Below are 25,495 nucleotides of genomic sequence, written 5' to 3'. Positions count from 1 at the left end.
TTGACACCAAGACTTGGCATATTAGGTGGAAATATGAAGCATGATGGTATGGAAGTTTGGGTGGGGTGAAGGTAATCATTAAGTGTTCTCTGTTGTATTTCATTATTATTATTCATTGCGAAGGGATTACCGATTATCGTGTGAATGGGAGAAGGAGTAGTGGATGGATTGGACGAAGTTTCACTAGAAGTGGTTTCGTCAGAAGAAGAGTTACTCATCCACTCTTGTTTGCTTTTTTTTTTTTTTTAAATATATTTAATTTTTTTGTTCAACTTGTTCCCAGGTTACTTTGGAGGTTTTTAGAATGGTCCTTCACAACTTACTAGAACTCCCCGGGGTTACCAGGTAAGTGTGAAGGGTTCACTAACCTTTTCGACCAAAGACCTTTCTAAGCAAAAATGAGTTGCTTATTTTTGATAAAACAAGGTTGTTTTTGTTATAGTAAATAGCACAAAAATGTAATATTACAATGATTAACACAAAAATGTTCCCAGGCCAATTGGAAAGGTTGCCAAGGTACCGCTTCGTCCCAACCTTGCCTAGACGAGCCGAGGTTCCCGGGTAAGGTGGAGGGTACACTAACACAAACTTTATTTAAAAACCAATCTTTCTAGACAACAATCTTGGTTTGTGTCATATACAATATTACACCGTTGTACCAAATACTAAGCGTTTTATGAAGAAGTTTTTATAACTTACTTTTTTTTTTTTTTGTATTTTATGATTTTTTAGAGGACTTAAATGCTATGAGTACTAAGAAAAAAACAAATAAAACACTAATGAAAAAAAAGAAACAATAACTAAAAGATAGTATAAACAATCACACTAAACAAAAATTAAAGTAAAAAAATAATAAAAAAAAATAAAGGGAATAGACTTTTTTTTTTTTGTCAAGAAAAAAAATTATACTTGTAAAACTAAATACAAGAAGATGTTAAATATTTTTTTTTTCAAGAAATCATTTCTGATAAGGAAGATCGGATAAAACCGCAACCTTAGAGCATACTTTGAATTCTTGGTAATTTTTTTTACAAATATTTACACAACATAAGACAATATTCACAAGAAAATAAAATATAACAAAAAAAAGTTACTAACCTCTTGATTGTAGATTTCACTAGCTTTCGAAAAATTACCTCCCCGGCAACGGCGCCAAAATTTGTTTAACGCCCAAATGTGACTTCCACTAGCGGTGGTTGTAGTATAGATCGGGCGGTCGATTCCACAGGGAGGTGATTATGGACAAAAGCGTTAGTAGAAAAATAAAAACAAAAGGTTAATAATAAGTGATAATAGTAACCAATGATTTTGTGATTTTTAATTTGATAATAAATATTAAAAGAAAGCAAATAAATGTATAATCAATAGTAAAAGAGAGAAAGGCTTTAAGAATCATCCATATGCTTGTTTAGCTATTTTGTACCTTTGATTCACAAAGTTGACACTAGTCATACAACATTAAAGTTCATTATATTTTGAGTATACAAGTTCTTGAAAATAAAAGAAATGATTTAATCTTATGTAGAACCTAGAAATGACATTATACATCAAGCAATAATGCAATAAAAGATTAAACATAAAACAAAACATAAATATTATTTTTACTAAATGGAAACACATAGAAAGAGCATGACTAATCCTATATATCTTTAGTAAAAATAATGACAAAGAAAATAGAAATAGAGATGGTGGTGATAGTGAAGGAAATGAACATTAATATTACTTTTCTTAATTTTTAAGCACATAGGAAGAGCATGACTAAACCTATATGTTTAATAAAAAGTAAATAAAAATGAACATAAAAGATAGAACAAGATAAATACTACTATTACTACAATCACTAAATAAAAATATATAGAAAGAGCATGACTAAGTCTATATATATATTTAGTATATAATAGCATATATAGTAGTATAGATGGATGAAGAACAAGAAAATAAAAGTGAAATAAAAACTTGCATTACTCAAATAAATATTACATGTGAATCAAAGATACAAAATAACCTCACTTTGCATATGGAATCATCCCTAACCTTCCAAGGAAGATTAGGCCATTATGCTAATCATTCTCATAAAATTTCTAAAGAGAAAAGATGAGAAGAAAAGATGAGAGAATTTTGCTATAGTTTTTCTACACTAAAAATTACACTCTCAATTACTAAAATGAGCTCCTATTTATAGAGCCATAAAAGGACTAAAAATAAATAAATAAAAATTTGGGATTATAAAATAAATATTAAGATTAAATTTGACATTTCAAATCAAAAATAAAATTAATATTATTTTTGTTATCATTGTGATTTTGACCTGCTTCTCTTTGGATGAAGGTTGAGTGTGGAAGAGGAAAATAGGGTTGATGATGACCTAGACTTATCATCGTTATCCACATGCTTTGGAAGAGACAAAATTGATGATGAGCTTCATGGGCTAGGCTTAACCTTTTTGGGTTGGGTTGCTTTGGACTTCAACAAAAATGCCATTTTTTTCTTCATTTCTTTTCAACTTTGCTCCTTCCTCTTTCTTTCAACAAAAATACACTTTAATTCCTACAAGAAAGACATAAATTGAATCAAAATCAAATATTTTCATTTATAAAATATATTACAATAATTTCATGAAAATATCAATTAAAACTCAATTTATTTTATTATTTAAAATAAATAAAAGTGTATTTTTAACCACTAATCAGTTTCTTAATTCTGTATTGTTATATTTGTTTTGTTTGTTTCTTTAGGCACTTTTAAAATTTTAGGGAACGTCCAATTACAGCCGTTATGCTGCCAAAATTTCGGTTGAATTTGGACCAAATTTTATTATAAAAAACATAAATGTTAAAGGAAAAGTACATAACATAAATAACTAGGTTATTACTCGCTAGTTGTAAGAAATTAGGTGACATAACACATTCATATTTGACTCAAAACATGTTCGTGTTAGTAGGTCTTTATATTTGACTCAAAACATGTTCGTGAAATTAGGTCACATTTGTTTTGTTTGTTACTTTAGGCACTTGTCTTGTATAATCTAATTGATGTGTCTATGCATTTATTATACTTAGTAGGTCTTTATATTTGACTCAAAACATGTTCGTGTTAGTAGCATGATTATCAATGTCAAAGTTCATATTTGAAAGGTTCTCAAATTTTGTTTATTAATGGTGTTAGCAAAATGTTATTAATAGGTTTAAATTTTTTGGAAACGTTCAATTATAGCCGTTATGCTGCCGAAATTTTGGTAGAATTAGGATAATATTTAATTTTAGTTTCTCTTAAACTTGGTTGTCAGGATTTTATCCGAAGTCAAGTACAAAATTTTTAGTATAAGGTATGTTTTCTTTAACTTACTTTTATAAGAATATTTTTTATATATATTACACATTACTTTATTATTCAATAAACTAATTATTATACAAAACAAAACATAACTTCAAAAATTATAAAAATAATACTAATATACTAGAAAAATACAAACCCATATTATAAAATTTAAATGTATAAAAATATTAAATTACACAAAAATTAAAATATTACACATTATTTTATTATTCAATAAACTAATTATTATACAAAACATAACTTAAAAAATTATAAAAATAATAATAATATACTAGAAAAATACAAACCCATATTATAAAATTTAAATGTATAAAAATATTAAATTACATAAAAATTAAAATATTACACATTATTTTATTATTCAATATACTAATTATTATATAAAACATAACTTAAAAAATTATAAAAATGATACTAAAATACTAGAATACAAACACATATTATAAAATATAAAATATTAATAAAAAAATACCTAATATACAAACACTTAGAGCAATGTAAATTTGTATTTATTTAACTTTTTAATTTAATTTTATTTATGCTTTAATTTAATTTAATTAATAATACAAAAATAAATTTAGATTTTTAATAAATGTAAAAAAAAATATATTAATTAAAGCTGAAAAAAATTTCAGGAAACCCCTACGGAGTCGGTTATTTTATAAAAACCGACGCCATATGTACCCCTATGGCGTCGGTTATTATTAATAACCGACGCCATAGGGGTACATATGGCGTCGGTTCATATAAACCCTTTAGCGTCGCCCTGATCAGCGTCGGTAGCGAATTTTGCGAAAACCGACGCTGAAAGGGCTTAAAAACCGCCTCTAAAGGGGGTTTTTGTAGTAGTGGAGTGTGGAAGATGGAGGCTATAAATACATTTCTTCTTCGTTCTCTTTGGCTATTTTTGTGGTTTTTTTCTTTTGGTTCTCCTATAAATATATTTGACGAGCTCACTCACAAGAGAGTTTTGAGGTGTGTGTTTCTTTTATATTTTTCTAAGTAGTTATATTTGCTTCATTTGTTTTTGTGTTGTTTTCGGTGTTGTTTCAGTAGTTTTTTTTTTTATAATTTTCTAGGAATAGACTTGCAAATATAGTTGATTTTGCATCCAATAGGTTGTCATGGCCAGATTGTTTGTTTTTTTTAATCATTTTTTTCTTTTGTTTTGTTTGATTGTTTTAGTGTTGTTTCTTGTTGTTTTGCCATGATTATTTATTGACGTCGATTTCTTGCTTTTGTTTATTCTTGCCGGTTTTAATGGTTTTTCTTGGTGATTTCCGTCTCCTGCTCCCCACACACGAAGAAGGTTGTTTCCCCACACACAACGAGTATAAATGTTATCTTTGATACACTTTTAAATGATACAAAAAGTAATGAATTGGGTGGTAAAAATGTTATTTTTGCCGTGTCCCAGTATAATTGTAAAGTTTTGGTCCAAAAATAGTATTTTTGTAAAATTCCCTAATTTAATAGTATTTAACGGTGATATCCAACTAGCACTTAAATTTAGAAAGAGAAATAAGCATAAAAAGATTTTACAACAAAAAAAAAAGATAAAAAAGATAAATATATAAAATTAAAACATGATAGTAATAGAAATCGTCCCCTTTCAAATGAAATAGAAATCCTATTAGAAATAGTAAGACTCCTATCCTATTTCAAATCGAAATAGGAAATTAATCTTATCTTTTATAGGCTTATAAATACAGTTACAAATCACAAATCACAAATCACAAATCACAACTCACAACTCACAACTCACAACTCACTTAACTCAAAGCACACCTTCCATTTTCTCTGCGTACTTAAATTCACCAATAATTCACGTCAAAAAAAAAAAAAAAAATTCACCAATAATTTTTACTTTATTTTCTTAACAAAGTTACCCACTCTCGTCAACCACGCGTAAGACACAAACCCACAGTATGTCTCTGTTCTTAAATTCAATTTCGTCACAAAAATAGAACAAAGCTTTCTTTTTTCATCTCCCAAAAAAAAAAAACTAACATATGTACTCGGAGCTCCGGCTCCACTGACGGAGCCCCAGCCCGAATTTATTAGAAATATTTTTAAAAGAAGATTTTTATTTAATTTTTTTTTTTTCTCATTTGAGAATTTTGTCTGGAAAAAGAACTGGTTTTTATATTTTCATTTTTCTTTCTCAGAAATTTTTGGAGAGTGTTTCGGTTTTCGATTTTCAGATCGAAAAATGTCGAAACCATGGGGAGGGATTGGAGCATGGGCCGCCGAGGCCGAGCGGGAAGAGGCGGAGGAGCGTGAGGCCAAGGCGGCAGCTGCGGCTAACCCTTCTCCCAGTTTCCCTAGCCTGAAGGAAGCTGTAGCTACAAACTCTAAGACCGCTAAGAAGAAGAAGATGACTCTTAATGAGTTCATGACTGGTTCAGGAGCCGGTGCCGGAGACACGGGGTTGACACATGACGAGAAACTCCGGCTTCCGACTGGTCCAAAGGAAAGGTCTGCTGATGAAATGCAGTACGGTAGGGGATTTTCAACTTATGGAAGGTCTGGGTCGATGCAAGGGGGTAGGGGTCGTGACCGGGAGGATGGGGATGGGTCTTGGGGTGGTGGTGGTAGGAGATCGTATGGTGGAGGATTTGATGAGGAACGTAGGGGTCCGCCTTCTAGGGTTTCGGAATTGGATCAACCTTCGAGGGCTGATGAGGTTGATAATTGGAAAACTGAAAAGAAATCTCTTCCTTCATTTGATTCGGGTCGACAAAATCGGTATGGGTCTCTGGGTAGTGGTGGTGGTGGTGGTGGTTTAGGAGGAGGTGCGTCTAGGGCTGACGAGGTTGATAATTGGACATTTGGGAAAAAGCCTCTTCCTGTTAGATCTTCTACATTTGGTTCTGGTGGTGGAGGGTTCCGTGATTCTGAGCCTGATCGTTGGAATAGGGGTGGTGGAGGATTCCGTGATAGCAGCGGTGACAGGGAACGAACCAGATTGGTTTTGGATCCACCAAAGGCCGATACTGGCTTGAATGAACCGTTGCCGGTGGTGAAGACCAATAAGCCAAATCCATTTGGGGCAGCAAGACCAAGGGAGGAGATTTTGGCCGAGAAGGGTTTGGATTGGAAAAAGCTAGACTCTGAGATTGAGGCTAAGAAAACAAGTAGGCCTACGAGTGCCCATTCCAGCAGGCCTTCTAGTGCGCAATCCAGCAGGTCCGAGGGTCCTGGTTTGCATGGAATTGAGAATGTGGTTAAGCCAAGGCCCAAGGTGAATCCTTTTGGAGATGCCAAGCCTAGGGAGGTTTTGCTGGAGGAGCGAGGTAAGGATTGGCGGAAGATTGATCTTGAATTGGAACACAGAGGCGTTGACAGGTCAGTGTGCATTGTTTGTCTATTTGGTTCATAAAATGTCTTGGGTTTTTGTTAAGAAAGTTTGTTTCTTTTTCTTTTGAGCTTTAAACAATTTGCAAGTGCATGCATGCTTTTAAATATATTCCCATCTCCCTTGAATTATCTACCAATTAACCAATCATTGATTTCGAGTAGCATGTATGTGTTCTTTTCCATTTTTTTAACTTTGTGATGTGTGGTTTAGTCATGGGACTTTATCAGGCTTTTTAATTTTATTACTTAAAATACTTTTTATCTGCCTGATTAATTGAGAATTGGCATGTTTATTCTGAAAACTTATATGGTTTGTGGAACTTGACTTTTCTATAATGTTACATATTATTATACCTTGAATGCTTTCTATTTGTGGGAGAAGTGGTTTTAGTTCACTAGTCCTTAAGAACCTTACTTGAAGACAAAATTTAATGGTTACATTGATGTTTGAAACCAGTTTCTCCTTTTATATCATTTAGTTGGGTTAAGCACAGGTTAATCTCCTTCCCTCCTGGGAATATCAGACAATTCAAGTTAGACACTTGTGTTTTAGAGGTTCTAGGTTGAAATAAACTAGGATAATCACTAGTACCACAATCAACTTGATTAGCATTATTATTCCTGAAATATTAGTATTAATTAAAAGCATGGTTTTGCTCGCTTATTTCTCTTGAATCATTTCATTTTCTCGATGTTTCATTATGTATTTGTTTGATTGTTCTGCCATGCTAAATGTCAGTTTGGTCTCCGTGGAGGCTTTATGAACTTGTACTGTTTTCCTTTCATATTATTTTAGTGTGGCTAAACCAAGAAAGCTTCTGCCGCGAAAATAACATTTGCTTAGGAGCCCTTGCCTTTTAGATGATTGGTTAACATGCAACCATCTTTCATGTTTACCTGTGACTTGTGGATGTATTTCTTTACAAAATATCTCATCTATTGGTCTCTTAATGAAGAAAAATATGCATCCATATTTGAATATTTGTTTTTTATTTATGTTTACTTGTGCAGGCCCGAGACAGAAGAGGAAAGATTGTTGAAGGAGGAAATAGAGAATCTCAAGAAGGGGCTGGAAAAAGAATCTCCTGTAACCAGGGAATCCGAAGAAGAGCCTGCTGCTAAGGAACAACCTAGTTTACAAGATACAATTCTTCAGAAAGAAAGAGAGTTAGAAAAACTGATACGAGATTTGAATGACAAAGTCCGCTTTGGGCAGAAAGCTGCTGAAAGGCCTGGGTCTGGAGCAGGCAGGGTTGGTACTTATCTAGAGAGACCACCTTCTCAATCTGGATCATTTGATGAGTCCAGAAGTACGGAGTTCTCAGAAAGGCCTCAATCGCGTGGCACCGGAGATGTATGGACAAGGCCTGTGGATGATAGAAGAGCATTTCAAGGTAACAGGGAAAGAGGATTTCTGGGTAGCAGAGACTTGGACAGGTAGGCTTCTATTGCATTTTAACAGTTTTCAGCAAATGAGATTTTGATGTTTCGAAGATGAGGAATTTGATTCTGAATGTTTTAACTTCTATATTGATAGGCCAAGATCGAGGGATAGATGGTGAAGGAATCTCTCTGGCTCCATTGAGTTTACGGTCTACTTCGACAAACCAAAACGGAATAATATTTTGTCTCACCCTTTTTGTTTTCTTCATTTTGTTTTCGGAATTGGAGCCAGAATTATTGAGTACTGGCGCTGGGGGAACTCTAGTGTTAAATCTATTATTAAATACTTTGCAACTATGTAAAATTGGAAATTTTATCCTTTTTCCTTGTGTAATCAAGGAATCTGTATTTGTTTTTTTAGGACTCGGTTGTTGGTGGACAATGGATTTGAATTCCCTTAGTTTATTTTTTTATGACAAGTTCTGAGTGTTATACATTTACTTAGATTCTATTGTCCATCAAACTCTTTTCTTTTCTCTTAGTAATGTATTTAGTATGGGAGTTCATTTCTCTCTCACTGTACTTCACTATTATTTTCTTTCTTTAGACAATGTAAACAGTTTTATTTTAATTGCATGTATGACTTTGGTTGATGCAAGGTGGATTGGATTTAACTGTTTTAATACCCAAAAAAGAAAACGAGTAAAGGGTCATAAAATGATAATAATAATAATAATAATAAAGAAGGTAAAATTGTTGCAAGTGCCTAGTGGTCAAATTATCTTCAGATTTTAGCTATTTTTTTTTTTGACGCGGTGATCAAATTCACACAAGATTATCAAAGTAGCAATTCACAATCGGTGACGACACCTCTTCGAACTAGGATAGCTCATTGTCTAACCGAAGGGCATGCTTTGCCAAACCATGCGCTGCAAAATTCTCATCTCGAGCCACATGGGACAAAACTGCCCCGGAAATTTAGACAATAAAGCTATAACGTCATCAAAGAGCACCACATCACATTAAAGAAACACCTTCCCATTATTAACTAGTTGTCTTATAATTAGAAATCAAAATTGCAACACCAAAACAAAAAAACAGTTATATTAGAATGACAATCTTCAAAATAAAATAATATATAAAATTAGAAATTAACACACACTTCATAACTCTAACTCTCAGCAATACTAAAAACTAAAAAATTAACAGAATTTCTAAGAATAACTAGCCAAAGGTATTACCCTTTGGCTAGTAACAACAAACTAGCACCCTAATATAAAAATGTTGAAAAATTATATCAAACAAATTAAGTTTAAAATTAGGATTATCAGTAATTCTCTGTAATTGTAGGTGTTAAATAACCTACAAAATAACAAAATAAAATTCTATTTCCACACAATATAATGAAAAGATAATGTGGAATAACAATAGTAAAAAAACTATATTTAATATAAGGACTTAAAAAAATTTTAAAAAAAAAAATCGTTGAAATAGAAATCATGAGAATCACTTTACGATTAAAAAATTACCCAATTTTAATAGTACTATTATCTAATCATTTGTCTAGGTCCACTACTGGGTGATTATCATTAATATAGTAATTTACATTAAAATATTATTTAGACTTGGAATTGGAACATGGTTAATGTTTTACATCTCAGATCAAATTCATAGAACTTTAATCCTTTAGATTTGTTAAATTTTATCAATAAAAGAGTCAAATGGCAGCAGCAATTGTGGTTGTTTTACTGGCTTCATTGCTGTATATATACCCATCAAAAGCTTGTCACTTTCCTGCCATTTATAACTTTGGCGATTCCAACTCCGACACCGGCACTGTCTCGGCGGTGTTTGGCCGGCTTCCTCCACCTTATGGTGAGACCTTTTTTGGTAAACCTTCTGGTCGGTATTCTGATGGGCGTCTCATCATTGATTTTATAGGTATGTTGGTCCATATTTTAAGACCCCAATGCAAAAGCAAAATGATATTTTGAATTGAGAGGTGGTACCCTTTTGGGATTTTTCTCCAAAGGAGCTATATTTCTGGGCTAGCATAGCATAACAGCATGTTTTTTGTACTATGTAGTTCAGTTCAAGTGTATGGTACTAGTGATGAGTATTAAATGGTATTTCTTTGTTGAAATTGACACTGTTTTTGCTCTTCTTTTTCAGCTGAACATTTGGGATTACCATCTTTGAATGCATACCTTGATTCAATTGGATCGAATTTCAGCCATGGATCCAACTTTGCTGCAAGTGGGTCTACACTACAGGCAGTAAATGCCAAGTTATATGAAGCTGGTTTTAACCCTTTTTCTCTCAATTTGCAGCTTTTGCAGTTTGAGCAACTTAAAGACCGAACCGAAGAGCTTCACTCAGAAGGTTAGGACTTTTAGCTAGTAGCTGACTGAAATCAATTTGATAGGGCCTAAAAGATTGTATTTTTTGGGGTTTGTTTTTTTTAGCTAAGAACTCCCAGATCACAAGTAATCTCCCAAAACCAGAAGAATTCTCAAAATCCCTCTACACATTGGATAGTGGTCAGAATGATCTTCACTATGGATTTATGAAATTGACAATGGAGCAGTTAAACACATCCATCCCCTACATAGTTTACCAGTTCTCTCTATCCATAAAGGTTAGTTTGTGTCCATATCAGTTACTTATTTTAATATATATAGCATACACAATAAAAGGATCAGCTATATAAGAATATGAGCTAGAAATCATATTGATTTTTGTCATGTTGCCTTGACTGTTTACTGGAAGCATTATTTCTTTAAATCTTCAACTGAGTTCATCAAGTAAGATCATCTGTTCTTCGGTACTAATGTTTAAGCCTAGATTTTTAATGAAACTGATTCAGAAACTCTACGAAAAAGGTGCGAGGATAATTTGGATACATAATACCGGTCCCATTGGCTGCTTGCCTTATTTTGTGATTACCTTTCCACCAAAGGCTGAAGATACTGATCAAATTGGCTGCATAAAATCTTACAATGAGGTGGCTCAAGAATTTAACAAGCAGCTTAAAGAGGAAGTGTCCAAACTAAGGACTCAACTCTCTGGTGCAGCTCTTTATTATGTTGATATCTATTCTCTCAAGTATTCCTTAATCAATGAAGCAGAAAAATATGGTAAAGACTTCATCATTTAGCTATTAAGTTTCATATGTATATATATGTATCTGTTGATAATTTGGGATTTGCAGGGTTTCTTAGTCCTTTTAAGTACTGTTGCAAACACTATGGGGATAATGGTCTCCAATGTTGGAAGACAGAAATGAGAAATGGGACTGAATATTTTGGGACTTCATGTAGTGACCCATTAAAACACATTAGCTGGGATGGCATACATTATAGTGAAGCTGCAAACAAATGGATAGCCAATCATATTCTTGATGGTTCATACTCAGATCCACCTGTTCCCCTCTCTAAAGCATGTACCAGTTAGTTCTAGTTCATAACTTGTATGAAACTGAAGTTTATAGCAAAATGAGATATTTTGGTTGTACTAGTTATGATCATTCTACAATGGCTTTGTCACAATTGCTGGTATTGGTGGTCTCGAGTGCTTCCAACTGTTCGAGCTCATATGATTTTGATGGTATCCTGTTTAGGACAAGGGTTCAACCTCAGCATTGGTGAAAGATTCTTTCAAGCTATTGTTGTACTAGTGATGTTGTATTATGACATTATTGCCTCCTCTACTACAATTTTGATTTTTTAGAGAACATAGCGGCATAAGTACTTAAAGTTTTGAATAATTTTTTAACGGCAAGTACTCAATGTTTGTAAAACAGTAATTTTTCAGTTTGGAAGTAACTAATACTTTATGTTTTCGTCAAGACTCAATGATTTAGAATTTAGGCCTTATATGTATCATGTTTAAGACAATAACAAAGTTTGTAATGACGAAATTGGAAAAAAATTACAATTTTGCAAATATTGAGTACCATGCCGCTAAGAAAATCATTGAGATTATGCAGTTTACAAACTTAAAATTTTGGGTACTCATGTTGCTATTTATTTATTTTTTATTTTTTTAAAAAATCAGATTATCTGATTTGTTAATATTTTTGTATTTGTGGTCAATATAAACCCTCATTGTTACAAAAATAAAAAAAAAACAAGGCCTTGTTTTCTTGGTGGTGTCTGTTAGAACATCATTAGTTTTCATTAAAGGTCATTGCCATTGTTGTTGTTCTAGGTGCCAAGTCTTTTCAGCTTATGGTCGTGTTTCCTATGATGTCCTCCCTTTAGTGATAGAATAGAGTAACATCTAAAAATATTATATATATATATATATATTTATATTTATAGGTAGTCAGTTTTGTGTCAAATTAATAAAATTACAGATTGTGATACAGCTGAGTAAGGCCTAATGTATTTTAGTATTTTCTGCTAATTTATTATTGTAGGTTTCTTCCAGTTTTAATAAAGGTTTTGCCAATTATACTGGTGGATCCATGTTGTAGGATTGAAGTTATTTTTGTCTTTTTAATTTTTCATATTTTTTTTGATAGATTTGTGAAGTGGTAGTTGGGTACGTTATATTATGTATCAAATATATTTATATTTTCTGCATGATGTAATAAAAGTAGAATACAAAATATCTCGTGCTTTTATATTTCGTATTACATTGGCTAGTTTCCTCCCAAACATTTTGAGATTCATGGGCTTAGATTTTTTTTTAAAAAAACTCATGAAAGTTTGTATTGTTATATTATTTTTAATATAATAATATGTAGATTAAAATGTGGTAATATATAATATTATGTGAATAATATATATTAAGTGTGTATGGTAAATAAATGTGTAACCTATAACTTAACCTACACTTTTGTAACCTACATAGTAACTTGGAGAGGAGTTACAATTTGTTGTCATTTGTAACTCTTGTGTTGATCACATATTATTAGTGTAATAAAAGGGTTGTTACACAATTTGGTTTAAGGATTTCAAAATTATGATGATATAGTTGTTACAAAATGTAATACTCATTTATGGGAGAGAAATGAGGTGGTATTTTGAATCCTTAGAGTGATCATCTAAACACTATATAAAGGAGTCTAATGTGCTCATTGAGATGAAGTTTTCATCAAAGTACTTTCTTTAGAAAACGCTTGATAATGGTCTCAAAGCTATTTCCTAGAGAGTTCCTTAGTGCTTAGAGATAAGGAAATAAGCTTTTGGACGAGGTGTAATACCTTGTTCAAGTCATGGTGATCCCCACTAATCTACACTCAAGGTTGTGAGTGAGTCTATACATATATATTATTCTCTTGTTATATATGCATTATATTATATTACATGTGTTCTTATCTTCTTCTACCTTTCATATATATATATATAATATATAGTGTATATATATGTATTGTAACATATATTTAATCAATCTCTTTTATTGTCCTTGTATTATTTTTACAATTGAGTTGTATATATCTTGATTTTCATCCATTGTAATAATATCTCTAACAATCAAAAGCTTATTCCTTTTCAATGGAAGAGGTGATAAATCAAGATTGTGAGAATACAAGGATAAGAGATTTTATGTGAAAACCATTCATGGGTGAGCATGGTGGTATATAATGTGATTTACTATTTTATATGATAGTAATATATATGATATATATGAGTTATATATATGTGACATATATGTGATTATGTGTTTGTATCATATTAATATATAGTAGTATATAATATGATATTTAAATTTATATTATGTTATTATATGTATATATATGAGATATATAATATATAATATGTATATATATGAGTAATATATATTATATATATGTAGAGCATGTGATATAATATATATTAATGAGATTAAATATGTAGAAATAATTATTTTTATGTATTTATATATGAGACATGCATACATAATATATGTTATATATGTGTATATAATATATATCATGTATATTAATGTGTATATATATGTTATATATGTGTGAGGTATGTAACATATATAGTTGTGTAATAAATATATATATTATGTGTATATGATATGTATATTATAGTATATATGTTATATATATATATAAGATGTGTAACATATATATTGTGAATTTAATATTGATATTATGTGTATGTTACATTTGAGATGTTGATTAGTTACATACATATTATCTTAATATATGAGTTACATAGAATGATAATAATGTTGATAGTAATAAAATAGTGTTTATTATTATTGTGAGAATTATTATCATCTATTTTGTGAATAAAGAATATTTTAAATCCTTTTTCAATTTAGTAGTGGACATCTCACTTTATGAGATAATAAAATATGGCTTTTGAGAAGTTACATCTTTTATTGGATTATAAGAGATAATCATCTCATATTTGAGATAAGGAATAGTGGACTATGAGAGTTACACTTTTATTGGACTTGCATTGTCATAAGCAAGAACAAATGGATTAAAAGTGAATCCAAACTTGTGAAATGAGCCATAAATTGGAAGAGCAATTTTGGACTCAAAAGTAAATGAATCAATGTGGATTCAAAAATAGTGAAAAGATAACAAAATTGGAGAAACAATTTTGAATCTTAAATGATCAAAGTTGTGAACAAAATTGATGAGAATTTTGTTAACTTTGGTATAATTTTGGGCTAATCTCAATAAGGAGATAAGCTTAAAATTATGGTAAAAATAATCACATTATTTGATGAGTAGTAATGTGAGTTTGACATTTTAATTTTGTTGAGAAAACTAAAAATGTCAAATGATATTTTTTAAGGTGACCTTAAAAAGTTATTTCAAGAGGAAAATACACAAAAGTGATATTTTATATACACTTTATAGTAAAAATGTGGGGGTGAGCCACAAATTTAATCAAAATGTATTGAGACATTGTTGATTAATTTATTTGATTTTGAATTCAAATTCTAAATCAAATTAGGCTATGTGTATATCTAAAATTTTGACATATTTTGGTGTCAAAGTTAAGTGAAAATAATTTCAAGAAGGAAATTAATTAAAAGAGTTATAGAGACAAAGTGGTCTTCTATATTTTTAAAATCAAGATATTATCTTGATAGTGAAATTTGAAAGTGTGGGGGTAATACTCCAATGTGAAAAGTTTAAGACATGCTTGGTGTCTTAAAATAAAGTATAATTTAGACATGTTTGGTGTCTAAATTAGTGTTTAATTTTGATATGCTTGGTATCAAAATTATTGAGAATTTGAGTTGTGTGAAAATTAATCTTTTATGATTGAATTTTCAAAGCTTAAGTACTTAAGGACAAAAGTGGTCACAAAGTGAACACTATATTTTGGCATGCATGATTCACATGGAATCAATAGTGAGAGGTTATAACAAATCGCTTAATCTCCGTACAAGATTAAAGCATGAATTTTCGAGGGATGGGACCTAAACTCCCTTAGTGTTTTGCTCATTGATGGTAACCTATCTTAACACTAGTAAACATCTAGTCTTAAGTTCAATAGGTAATAACAAGTCAATAGAGTGAATATGGTACTCAATTGTCTCATCTATGAATGAGTACATGTGGTGAAAATTGAGGGTTAAAACCGAAAGGTTTTTTTAATGGAGCTTAAGCTTAAGAAAACTCACTTAAGCTTAAGAAGTGTCTAAAGAGTGGTGAGACACTAAAACTCCACCTATGGGTGTAGGTGCCGCCTCTTATGAGAATTGGGAGTATTCTCTAGAGAGTCCATGAATTGGAATTTTGCACATGGCCATTAACAGTGCAAGAGCGAGACATGCTGTCTCAAGTGAGCATTAGCGAGGGTGTGTGTGTTATCACCGGTTTGTACTAAAGGAATAATGGTTCAATGCTACGGCAACCAAAATTTCATCAAACTTTGTAGTAACTACACTAAGGTAAAATTCAAGTCGAAAGACATTTTACCTAATGCACCTAAGCAAGACTTCTTTAAAAGTGTGTATTTATTCAATCAAAGTGGGGGAATGTTATATTTTGATATAATATTTTGATTGATTAAATAAATGTTACAAGTGTGTTACAAGTGTGTCACACATTTTAATCTAGTGGGGGATTGTTATATTATTTTTAATATAATAATATGTAGATTAAAATGTGGTAATATATAATATTATGTGAATAATATATATTAAGTGTGTATGGTAAATAAATGTGTAACCTATAACTTAACCTACACTTTTGTAACCTACATAGTAACTTGGAGAGGAGTTACAATTTGTTGTCATTTGTAACTCTTGTGTTGATCACATATTATTAGTGTAATAAAAGGGTTGTTACACAATTTGGTTTAAGGATTTCAAAATTATGATGATATAGTTGTTACAAAATGTAATACTCATTTATGGGAGAGAAATGAGGTGGTATTTTGAATCCTTAGAGTGATCATCTAAACACTATATAAAGGAGTCTAATGTGCTCATTGAGATGAAGTTTTCTATCAAGAAAGCACTTTGCTAGAAAACCCTAAGGCTTGATAATTCTCAAAGCTATTTCCTAGAGAGTTCCCTTAGTGCTTAGAGATAGGGGGAAATAAGCTTTTGGACAAAGGTGTAATACCTTGTTCAAGTCATGGTGATCCCCACTAATCTACACTCAAGGTTGTGAGTGAGTCTATACATATATATTATTCTCTTGTTATATATGCATTATATTATATTACATGTGTTCTTATCTTCTTCTACCTTTCATATATATATTTATAATATAGTGTATATATATGTATTGTAACATATATTTAATCAATCTCTTTTATTGTCCTTGTATTATTTTTACAATTGAGTTGTATATATCTTGATTTTCATCCATTGTAATAATATCTCTAACATGTATTTTAAGAGGGATCAATAAATGAAAATAAGTGTTGTTATATATTGAATTTTATATTGGTGTATTTGTTTTTTTTTATAATTAAGTTTTAGATTAAAAATTACTATAGAAATATTTTACATTTTTACCTTATAAGATAGGTTTTTTACCTAAACTAATTTAGTTGTCCATCAATAATTTGTCTTCAATTTATGTTGGATTTGCAACTTTTAAAGCAACATAGATATATATTATTTCTTTCTTAAAATTTGTTCAAGAAGAAATAATTACCTTAAATACCTACCTCAAATATAAAATGAAATAAATAAAAGTGAAATTTTTGAATATTAGTATCATAAAAAGTTAAATCATAAAAACTAGCTAGTAATATGAGTTACCGTGGTATGACTCTTGTATTGTGACACGCGGGTTTAAAAAATACGTATAAGTGTGGTCATTGAATGAGTCAGCTCTTGCTTGATTGTTGCTAGATCGTGACCTTTGAGATCCATTATTTTGTTGACGATTTGGGCATTAACGATAATTATGAGTAGATGCGCTATAAATGCAGCAATGTCTTGAGTTTCTTGTAAGTTGCTCCTCACTTAGTCCTTCACTTGTATTTCTCTTACCTTTGATTCTCACAACTAAGGAATCTTGAATAACATTGGAGTTGTTACAATATCTTTTAGGTTGTGTTGTCTCTCCTTCCGGATTAGAGCTGAACTCAAATTCTTCCTGTTCCATCTTTGTTTTATGTCTTTTGGTTACTTCATTGTTTCCTTAGTTATGCTGAAGTTTTTTTGTGTTTTATTCAATGTGTTGCTATTGCAGAGTTGTGCAGGTATTAAATATATAAATTAACCACCAAAAACATATAAATTTTATCATAACATAACATGATATTTCATGAGTGTTAGCTTGGTAAATCTATGAAACTGTTGCCCAATTTAATATGTATTTTAATATTAAATTATTAGCAAAATGGTCATCAAATTTAAATTATTAGCAACATTTTTTTAATTTTATTTTATGAATTTAACTGTTAAAGAAAATAATAATAATTAAAGATCTATTTTTTCTTCATGAATTTGATAATCTCTTCTAAAAAGGGAAGCCAGGTTTGACAAAAGCTCAAGAACAGATCTATTTCTGTCGATGGACTGGTTCAGACCCATATTGGGCAATCTCACTCGGAGATTGGGTGGTGCTTATTCTTCTTCTTCGTCACTCCCACTCAGAAGGACTCTGGAATTGCTTACGTTGGTCTTCTTTCTCGCTATTACCTCCTCTGTCATTTCTCAATTCCTAACTAACAACTCTCTGTCTTCTACTCGCCGGAGCAGTTGTCATTTTCCGGCCATTTTCAACTTCGGCGATTCCAATTCCGATACCGGTGGCAAATCAGCTGCCTTTCATAGACTCCCTTATCCTAACGGCGAGACCTTCTTCCACAAACCTTCCGGGAGGTACTGCGATGGGAAAGTCATCGTTGATTTCATCGGTTAGACTGAAATTTATTTACTTTAAGCCATTGTTACTATGATTTGGGAAATTGAAATTGAAACCTAATTTGATATTAGTTTCTTTGGAACGGTTTTATTATGTAGCTGAGAGATTGGGTCTACCATATTTGGGTGCTTATTTAGACTCCATTGGAACCAATTTTCGACACGGAGCGAATTTCGCAACTGGAGGGTCAACGATTCAGTCAGTGGATGTGAAGGTTTTCGAGGCTGGTTTTAGTCCAATCTCTCTGGAGATACAGATTTTGCAGTTTAAACAGTTCAAGGCTCGGACTGATGAGCTATTCAATGATGAAGGTTAGGTAATGTGTTGTTTTGTTTTGGAAGAACATTAATAGATATGATGATATTGATATTGGTTATAGCATCATGTATTATACCAGAACAATAGTTCTTAATTCAGTATCAGAATCCAATTAACTTAAATTGCCATGAAAGATCTTAAATTTAAGATTGAGACTGGGAAAGATCCATTACTTTGAGATATTACTAGTTGACTTTGATACACTTATAATACTGTAGTTCTCCATCATTGCCATCAATTTTGAGTTAGAACTGGTTTTTAACAGGAATTTTGGGTAGAACAGAACCTTGAAAGTTTTTTTTTATTCTTCAGCTTCAAGTTTAGATCTCAAGAACAGTCTCCCTAGACCAGAGGACTTCTCCAAGGCATTATACACTTTCGATATTGGACAGAATGATCTTCACTTTGGGCTTAAAGCCACGGGAGAAGAACAACTTAAGGCATCTTTTCCTAAAACTATCGGTACGTTTGCTCAGGCAATCAAGGTAAAAGGGAGGAGAATTTTATGCCTTCAGTTTTCTGGTCAGTTAAATAATGCCGTTAGCCTTACCTTGCCGTTGAACTGTGATTTTTTTCTTCTTTAGGAACTATACCAACTAGGAGCAAGAGTGTTCTGGATCCATAACACTGGTCCTATTGGATGTTTACCTTTTTCTGTTATAATATATTCTCCAAAACCTGAAAATATGGATCAAATTGGCTGTGTCAAGTCCCATAATGAAGTGGCCAAGGAATTCAACACGCAGCTCCACCAGAGAGTTTCCCAACTTAGGGTGCAACTACCTGATGCAGTTATTACTTATGTCGACATCTATTCAGCCAAATATTCTTTAATCTCCGAAGCAAAGAAGTACGGTACGTCCCTGATATATGATCCAACTGTTGCATTTTTACTTGGAAAACTTTGTTTGTGCACTCAACTTTGATGTATTCTTGATCATAGTTAACTTTCGTAGTGTCAAAATTACAGGTTTTGGTAATCCACTTGAACAATGCTGTGGGCATTATAAAGATTACTATGTACAATGTGGGAAGAAAGCCATGGTAAATGGGTCTGAGATTGTTGGGAATGCTTGTAGTGATCCATTAGTATACATTAATTGGGATGGTGTGCATTATTCTCACGCTGCAAATAGATGGGTAGCCCACCGCATTCAAGATGGCTCTCTCTCCGATCCTAAAATTCCCATTGCTCAAGCTTGCCATAATCCTGATAATTCATCTTGATATGTTTGGTGGTTTTACGAGGTCATGAAAGATCAAATAACATAATTTTTTTGTCATGTTCATGAAATATTTCATTAGTCGGTCAAAAGACTCAATTTGTAACACCAAATATTTCATAATCAATCATGTTCATGAAAGTTATGCTGTATAGTATGCAATGACTGCAGTTGTGATGAATGAGTGACTTAACTTTGAAAATTTGGTTATACTAGTTAAGATCATTCTGCAATGCCTGTGTCAATCTCATCGACTTGATCGGAACAACTACTGGTTTTGGCAGTCTTGAGTGCTTCCAACTGTTCAAGCTCATGATTTTGATGGTATGATGTTTTGTACAAGGGTTCAACCTCAGCCATTGGTGAGAGATTCTTTGAAGATATTGTTGTTGCCTAAGCCTTTTCCTTTGTATTTTGATGTTATTATAAACTCTCATTGTTCCCTCACACACCAACAAATAAGGCTTTGTTTTCTTGGTGGTGTCTGTTGGAACATCATTAGTTATTGGTCATTGCCATTGTTTTTGTTCTAGGTAGCGGTGTATATCGGTTGATTTGGTTGGTTAAAGTGTATTTTTACTAACTCGATATAAATGCCGGGTTGCAAATATCTAATTGTAGCCTGTTTAATGAAAAAATAAAAAAAGATTAATTCATCCAATGATTTCGTTACCCATCCAAACTGATATTTATTTTTTATTATAATTAGTTTTTGGTGTTTAAATAATTGATTTGAAAAATAAATGTATAGTATACATATTTTAAAATTAAAACAGTTATAGTTTAAATTAATATTAAGAACTTAAACCTAAATTAAATATAAATTGAATAAACTTTTAAGTATTAAACAACATTCTTCTAAAAATAGAAAAAAAGATGGTTAATTTTACTAGCTTATTTATTAAGCATCACGGTATCAGTGAAGTTGAGGACTGATAAAGATATTATGTTATTTTAAATTGATCACTTGTTGAATATAATTTTTTACCTAATTACTAGATTTATTGACCATGTCGATTTAATACATTGGTATTTGTAGTTATGAATGTCTTTTATTGATTTAAAAATAATATAATTGTCATAGTTCAATATCAAATGTTAAATTGGACCGGTATGTTGAGTGCTATCAAAAAATTATCATTTTTAAAGTGGCCACAAAGAAAATTTCTAACACGAACAGATATAGAGAATGTAAACAGTTTTGTCATAACACCTTTAGATTGGATTATTATTAAATTTTATTTTGACCAAAAATCAGTTCAGGGTCTTATTTGTACTATTTTGGAAAATACAGGGTTCATTTTATCATTTAACAAAATAGAGGGTTCAATTGGTAACTTTTACAAAACACAGGGTCCAAAATGATATTTACCTTTTTTATTTGGGATAATTGCGGCAAAAGTCTCCAAAAACTTAGAGTTGAAGAAGATTAATCCCCAACCTAAAAAATTGGCGGTAATAGTCCCCAAGGTCACATTTTTTGTAACTCCGTTGGTCCCTCTTTCTAACTGATCCATTAAACTCAAATAAATGCCACGTGTCAATTTTTAATTAGTCCAAATAATAATTTTAATTAAAATAATTTAAAATAATATAAAAAAACTAAAAAAAATTATTTTAAAATCATAAAATAACTTTTCTTTTTCTTTTTCTTTTCTTTTCTTTTTTCTCTTCGTCTTCTTCACACGATTCATACCCATACCGATCCCCAGCCACCACCCCCATTCCCAGCCACGGTCACCGACTACCACCGTCGGCATCAAAGACAACCAGGAAACAAAACAAAACCCTGTTTGCTACACTCACGAACCAAATCTCCAACGAAAACTTAAATCTATTTTTTTTTTACTCAAACCACCACCATTGTTTTGATAAAAAAATAAAGAAAAATTAAAATATGTATATATATACACAGATGAGAATTAATAAGAGAGAACCGGTTGGATCTAATTAAAGCACCACCACCAGAGTTCTCCATTAAACTTGAAAATGGAGCTCCTTCACAATCAAATCGTAAGATTCTAAGGATCTAACACACAAAAAAAAAAAAGAAAAATTCTTTTCTGCTTGTTATATAAATTCTCAACAAAAAAAACTGGGAGCTAAAAGAGGAATGAGATACTAACCCATTGATTGCTCTCGATATTGAACTTGTAGAAAGTGACATGAGCATCAGTGATCACAATCTCTTCGATGAACGGGTCGATCTTTGAAGCACGATGAGATTGAGGGCTTTGGTGCTATGTTGGTCGAGATTAGACAATAATTTCCCCATCTGAGATATTTTTTTACTTTACAAGAAAAAAATTAGAAACCTTAATTTTTGGAAATGAATTTTCTTGGTGAATTTTGGTGGTGAGGGTCGTGGCTGAGATGGGCATGGGGTGAGGGTCATGGCTGGGAATTGTCTGAAGAAGATGACGAAGAAAAAGAAAAAGAAAAAAAAAAGTAATTTTATGATTTAAAATATTTTTTTTATTTTTTATATTAATTTAAATTTTTTTAATTAAAATTATTATTTGGACTAATAAAAAATTGACACGTGTCATTTATTTTGATTTAACGGATCTGTTAGAAAGAGAGACTAACAGACTTACAAAAAAGTGACCTTGGTGACTATTGCCGCCAATTTTCGAGGTTGGGGACTAATATGTATCAACTCCAAGTTTTTGGAGACTTTTGCCGCAATTATCCCTTTTTATTTTTCTAATATATAATAAATAAGTGAATATGATTTTAGTACAAATAAATTTATTATAGTTTTTTAATCAAAATAATTTTTTTCAAAAGTTAGATTGGAGCAGCTTTAACTTTTAGCTGTAACTTTTTTAAAAATTCTTTTAAAAGCTATTTTTTAACTGCTTACCAAATATATTTTTATCACAACTTTTTTAAATGGTAATTTTTAGTTTTTCCAAAAGATGTACAAACAAGCTCTTAGTGTGAATCAAATACACTATAAATAAAATAATTCGGATTAAATTGAATAAATACTGGAGTTAAATTAAGATGGTGATTGGTAGGTGGCACAACTTTATTAATTAATGAATGAGAGGTAGGTAGTATTGTTGTTTAACTATCTACCTCCAATTCCATATTATTTAAAATATTAATAAAAAAATCTATGTATTAATTAAAAAAGAAATCTTTTATTAATAAAATAATATCAATTAAAATAAAGAGTAATTTGTGTCATTTAATTCTCAATTATAAATAAATATTTAAATTTAATTTTTCGCAGTAATAATACTTAAGTTATATTTCTTGAATTCTGAAGTACTTGGCCATTAAATATTAAGTCATTATTTACGTGTAATTTTTTTATTAGTATATTTAACTAATTTTTTTTTAAAAAATAAAAATTTAATGACTTGGATCAATCAGAAATTACAAAAATTCTAAATTTATAACTTAAATATTATTACCATTAAATATTAAATTTAAATATTTATTTACAATTGAAAATTAATTTAATGTAGTTAGAAAAATTAAAGAGAAATACTAAAGGCACCAGTGGTGCTTAGCACTCTCCTATGTATCAGTATTGTTATTGGTCCAACTAAGTATTATGTCCCATGTAATTTAATATAATAGTTTTTAAGAAGTATCGCTAGCCAATGCTAACATAACATGTTGAGAAGCTGCTAGGCATTAGTAGTTGTTACTAATAGCAATGCTCAAAATTAAACTAATCTAGATAGATAGATAGATAGATAGATAGATAAGTGACTTTCTAGCCATATTGACTTGTAACTGACTAATAATAATGACAAATAATGGCTCAAACTTACCCTTTACCATTTCTCAATAATTAATGATCAACCATTCATCTACATCAGTAGATTCTTCTTCATCCTTGCTAGTTCCTATTCTAATCCCAACCATGTCGACTCTTTCTGATGATATCCACAACCCCAAAACAGCCCACGTGGCTCTGTTTCCCAATGCCGGAATGGGCCACCTTGTCCCCTTCCTCCGTTTCGCCGCCTTGCTCCTCCGCCGAAACGACTGCCGAGTCACACTCATAACTATCAACCCAACTGTCTCTCTAGCCGAGTCTCGACTCACCTCTCAATTTCTCTCTGCATTTCCTCAAGTCACTCATTTACAGCTTCATCTCCTTCCTATGGACCCTGCCACAGTCAACTCCAACGACCCTTTTTGGCTACGCTTCGAAGCCGTTCGTCGCTCAGCTCACCTCCTCCGTCCTCTTCTATCCTCAACTTCGTCGCCTGTCTCTGCTCTCGTACACGACGTGACTTTAGTAACCCCTCTTATCCCCATCGCTCAAAGCCTCTCTCTTCCAAGCTACGTTCTTTTCTCGTCTTCGGCTAGAATGCTTTCGTTTATCTCCTACTACCCGACCTTGGCCTCTGGTTTGGAACCATCCAACTCAGAATCAAACCCCTTTGAAGATGGTCTCTTACGAATTCCAGGCATTTCACCGATATCCAAATCGTCAATCCCATCTCTGCTTCTGGATACGAATACCCTTTTCGCTCAGATATTAATGGAGGACTCTCCGAATCTGTCGAGACTTAATGGGATCTTGGTAAATTCTTTCGAAGGATTAGAAAAAGAGTCGGTGGAAGCTGTTAATGGCGGGAAAGTAAGTAAAGCTCTGCCGCCTTTATTCACCGTCGGACCATTCCCACCGTTTGAATTCGAGAAGACTGAATGGTCAACGCCGACAGTGTGGCTCGATCAGCAGCCAGATGGGTCGGTAGTGTATGCCTGTTTCGGGAGCCGTACGACTCTACCCAGAAACCAAATGAGAGAGGTGGGAGAAGGTTTAGTGAAAAGTGGGTATAGATTCATATGGGTAGTGAAGGATATGATAGTGGACAAGGAAGATGACAATGAGTTAAGCGAAGTACTTGGTTTGGATTTGATTGAGAAGATTAAAGGGAAGGGATTGGTGGTCAAACAGTGGGTTAACCAAGGCGAAATCTTGGGTCACAGAGCCATCGGCGGGTTTATGAGCCACTGTGGGTGGAACTCGATAGTGGAAGCGGCGGCTCATGGTGTTAAGATATTGGCTTGGCCATTACATGGGGACCAAGGGATCAATGCGGAGGTGGTCCGTGCTAGTGGGCTGGGGGTTTGGGTTGAGAGTTGGGGGTTGGGTTGTGGTGAGATTAAAAGTGATGAGATTGGTGAGAGAGTTAGAGAATTCATGGGAAGTGAGTTGCTGAGGCGGAGAGCAGAAGAAATTCTGGACATGGCAAGTCAAGCTGGTGGAGTTGGCGGAAGCCAGCAGAAAAGTTTTGACAAACTTATTCAAGAATGGCATATCAAGAAAACTACCAAAGAATAGTTTAAAAAAATTGATTGTTCTCGTTATGTAATAATGAATAAAAATAGTCATGAAATGTTAATCGGCTAAGGCCCCTACGTTTGTTGCAGTGAGTGGATGTGAAGGTTTTCGAGGATGGTTAGTACAAGGGTCCAACTGATGAATGAGCTATTCAATGATGAAGTAGTATAACATTAACAGATATTATGATATTGATATTGGTTATTAATTCATGTCTTATTCCAGAATCCTATAACTTAAATTTAAGATTGAGAATGGGAATGA

At 32.0% G+C, this 25,495-nt stretch overlaps 4 protein-coding genes and 1 long non-coding RNA gene across 6 annotated transcripts; 4 read left to right on the top strand and 1 right to left on the bottom strand.

The window, feature by feature from the left end:
- Positions 1-5,057: 5,057 nt before the first annotated feature.
- LOC115712384 (eukaryotic translation initiation factor 4B2) lies at positions 5,058-8,558 on the top strand. Its single transcript, XM_030640655.2, has 4 exons — positions 5,058-5,262; positions 5,505-6,684; positions 7,708-8,133; positions 8,234-8,558. The coding sequence occupies exons 2-4, from the start codon at positions 5,549-5,551 to the stop codon at positions 8,256-8,258; spliced, it is 1,587 nt and encodes a 528-aa protein (XP_030496515.1). The 5' UTR covers positions 5,058-5,262; positions 5,505-5,548; the 3' UTR covers positions 8,259-8,558.
- Positions 8,559-9,658: 1,100 nt separating this feature from the next.
- Positions 9,659-11,926, top strand: LOC115714172 (GDSL esterase/lipase At3g27950). Its single transcript, XM_030642743.2, has 5 exons — positions 9,659-10,020; positions 10,252-10,461; positions 10,545-10,717; positions 10,946-11,216; positions 11,291-11,926. The coding sequence occupies exons 1-5, from the start codon at positions 9,801-9,803 to the stop codon at positions 11,530-11,532; spliced, it is 1,116 nt and encodes a 371-aa protein (XP_030498603.2). The 5' UTR covers positions 9,659-9,800; the 3' UTR covers positions 11,533-11,926.
- Positions 11,927-17,520: 5,594 nt separating this feature from the next.
- LOC115714170 (GDSL esterase/lipase At5g14450) lies at positions 17,521-20,055 on the top strand. 2 transcript variants are annotated; one of them, XM_030642741.2, is made up of 6 exons: positions 17,529-17,705; positions 17,974-18,365; positions 18,472-18,684; positions 19,004-19,176; positions 19,276-19,546; positions 19,662-20,055. In XM_030642741.2, exons 2-6 carry the CDS (start codon positions 18,020-18,022, stop codon positions 19,916-19,918), a joined length of 1,260 nt encoding a protein of 419 aa, XP_030498601.2. In that variant the 5' UTR covers positions 17,529-17,705; positions 17,974-18,019; the 3' UTR covers positions 19,919-20,055. The 2 variants fall into 2 exon arrangements, with proteins under 2 accessions (XP_060969184.1, XP_030498601.2); XM_061113201.1 differs by having other exon boundaries at positions 17,521-18,365.
- A 1,040-nt stretch (positions 20,056-21,095) lies between these two features.
- On the bottom strand, positions 21,096-23,338 carry LOC133036632 (uncharacterized). Its single transcript, XR_009687207.1, has 2 exons — positions 22,041-23,338; positions 21,096-21,943 (listed from the first exon to the last, which is right to left on the bottom strand). It is a non-coding gene; the product is annotated as an uncharacterized LOC133036632 (long non-coding RNA).
- Positions 23,339-23,654: 316 nt separating this feature from the next.
- On the top strand, positions 23,655-25,439 carry LOC115714258 (UDP-glycosyltransferase 708G1). Its single transcript, XM_030642888.2, has one exon. The coding sequence runs from the start codon at positions 23,729-23,731 to the stop codon at positions 25,229-25,231; it is 1,503 nt and encodes a 500-aa protein (XP_030498748.2). The 5' UTR covers positions 23,655-23,728; the 3' UTR covers positions 25,232-25,439.
- The last annotated feature ends 56 nt before the right edge of the window (positions 25,440-25,495 follow it).

The sequence above is a fragment of the Cannabis sativa genome, chromosome 4 (genome assembly GCF_029168945.1).
Source record: "Cannabis sativa cultivar Pink pepper isolate KNU-18-1 chromosome 4, ASM2916894v1, whole genome shotgun sequence".
In the NCBI taxonomy this organism is placed as follows: Eukaryota; Viridiplantae; Streptophyta; class Magnoliopsida; order Rosales; family Cannabaceae; genus Cannabis; species Cannabis sativa.
The sequence above is the reverse complement of the archived record's forward strand: the minus strand, read 5'-3'. Positions and strand labels throughout refer to the sequence as shown.

Coding starts and splice junctions, on each gene's coding strand:
- LOC115712384 (XM_030640655.2), top strand. CDS start 5,549: ATGTCGAAACCATGGGGAGGGATTGGAGCATGGGCCGCCGAGGCCGAG. Junction 6,685..7,707: donor GAACACAGAGGCGTTGACAG/GTCAGTGTGCAT, acceptor TTACTTGTGCAG/GCCCGAGACAGAAGAGGAAA. Junction 8,134..8,233: donor GGTAGCAGAGACTTGGACAG/GTAGGCTTCTAT, acceptor CTATATTGATAG/GCCAAGATCGAGGGATAGAT.
- LOC115714172 (XM_030642743.2), top strand. CDS start 9,801: ATGGCAGCAGCAATTGTGGTTGTTTTACTGGCTTCATTGCTGTATATA. Junction 10,021..10,251: donor TCTCATCATTGATTTTATAG/GTATGTTGGTCC, acceptor CTTCTTTTTCAG/CTGAACATTTGGGATTACCA. Junction 10,462..10,544: donor CGAAGAGCTTCACTCAGAAG/GTTAGGACTTTT, acceptor TGTTTTTTTTAG/CTAAGAACTCCCAGATCACA.
- LOC115714170 (XM_061113201.1), top strand. CDS start 18,020: ATGGACTGGTTCAGACCCATATTGGGCAATCTCACTCGGAGATTGGGT. Junction 18,366..18,471: donor AGTCATCGTTGATTTCATCG/GTTAGACTGAAA, acceptor TTTATTATGTAG/CTGAGAGATTGGGTCTACCA. Junction 19,177..19,275: donor CGTTTGCTCAGGCAATCAAG/GTAAAAGGGAGG, acceptor TTTCTTCTTTAG/GAACTATACCAACTAGGAGC.
- LOC115714258 (XM_030642888.2), top strand. CDS start 23,729: ATGATCAACCATTCATCTACATCAGTAGATTCTTCTTCATCCTTGCTA.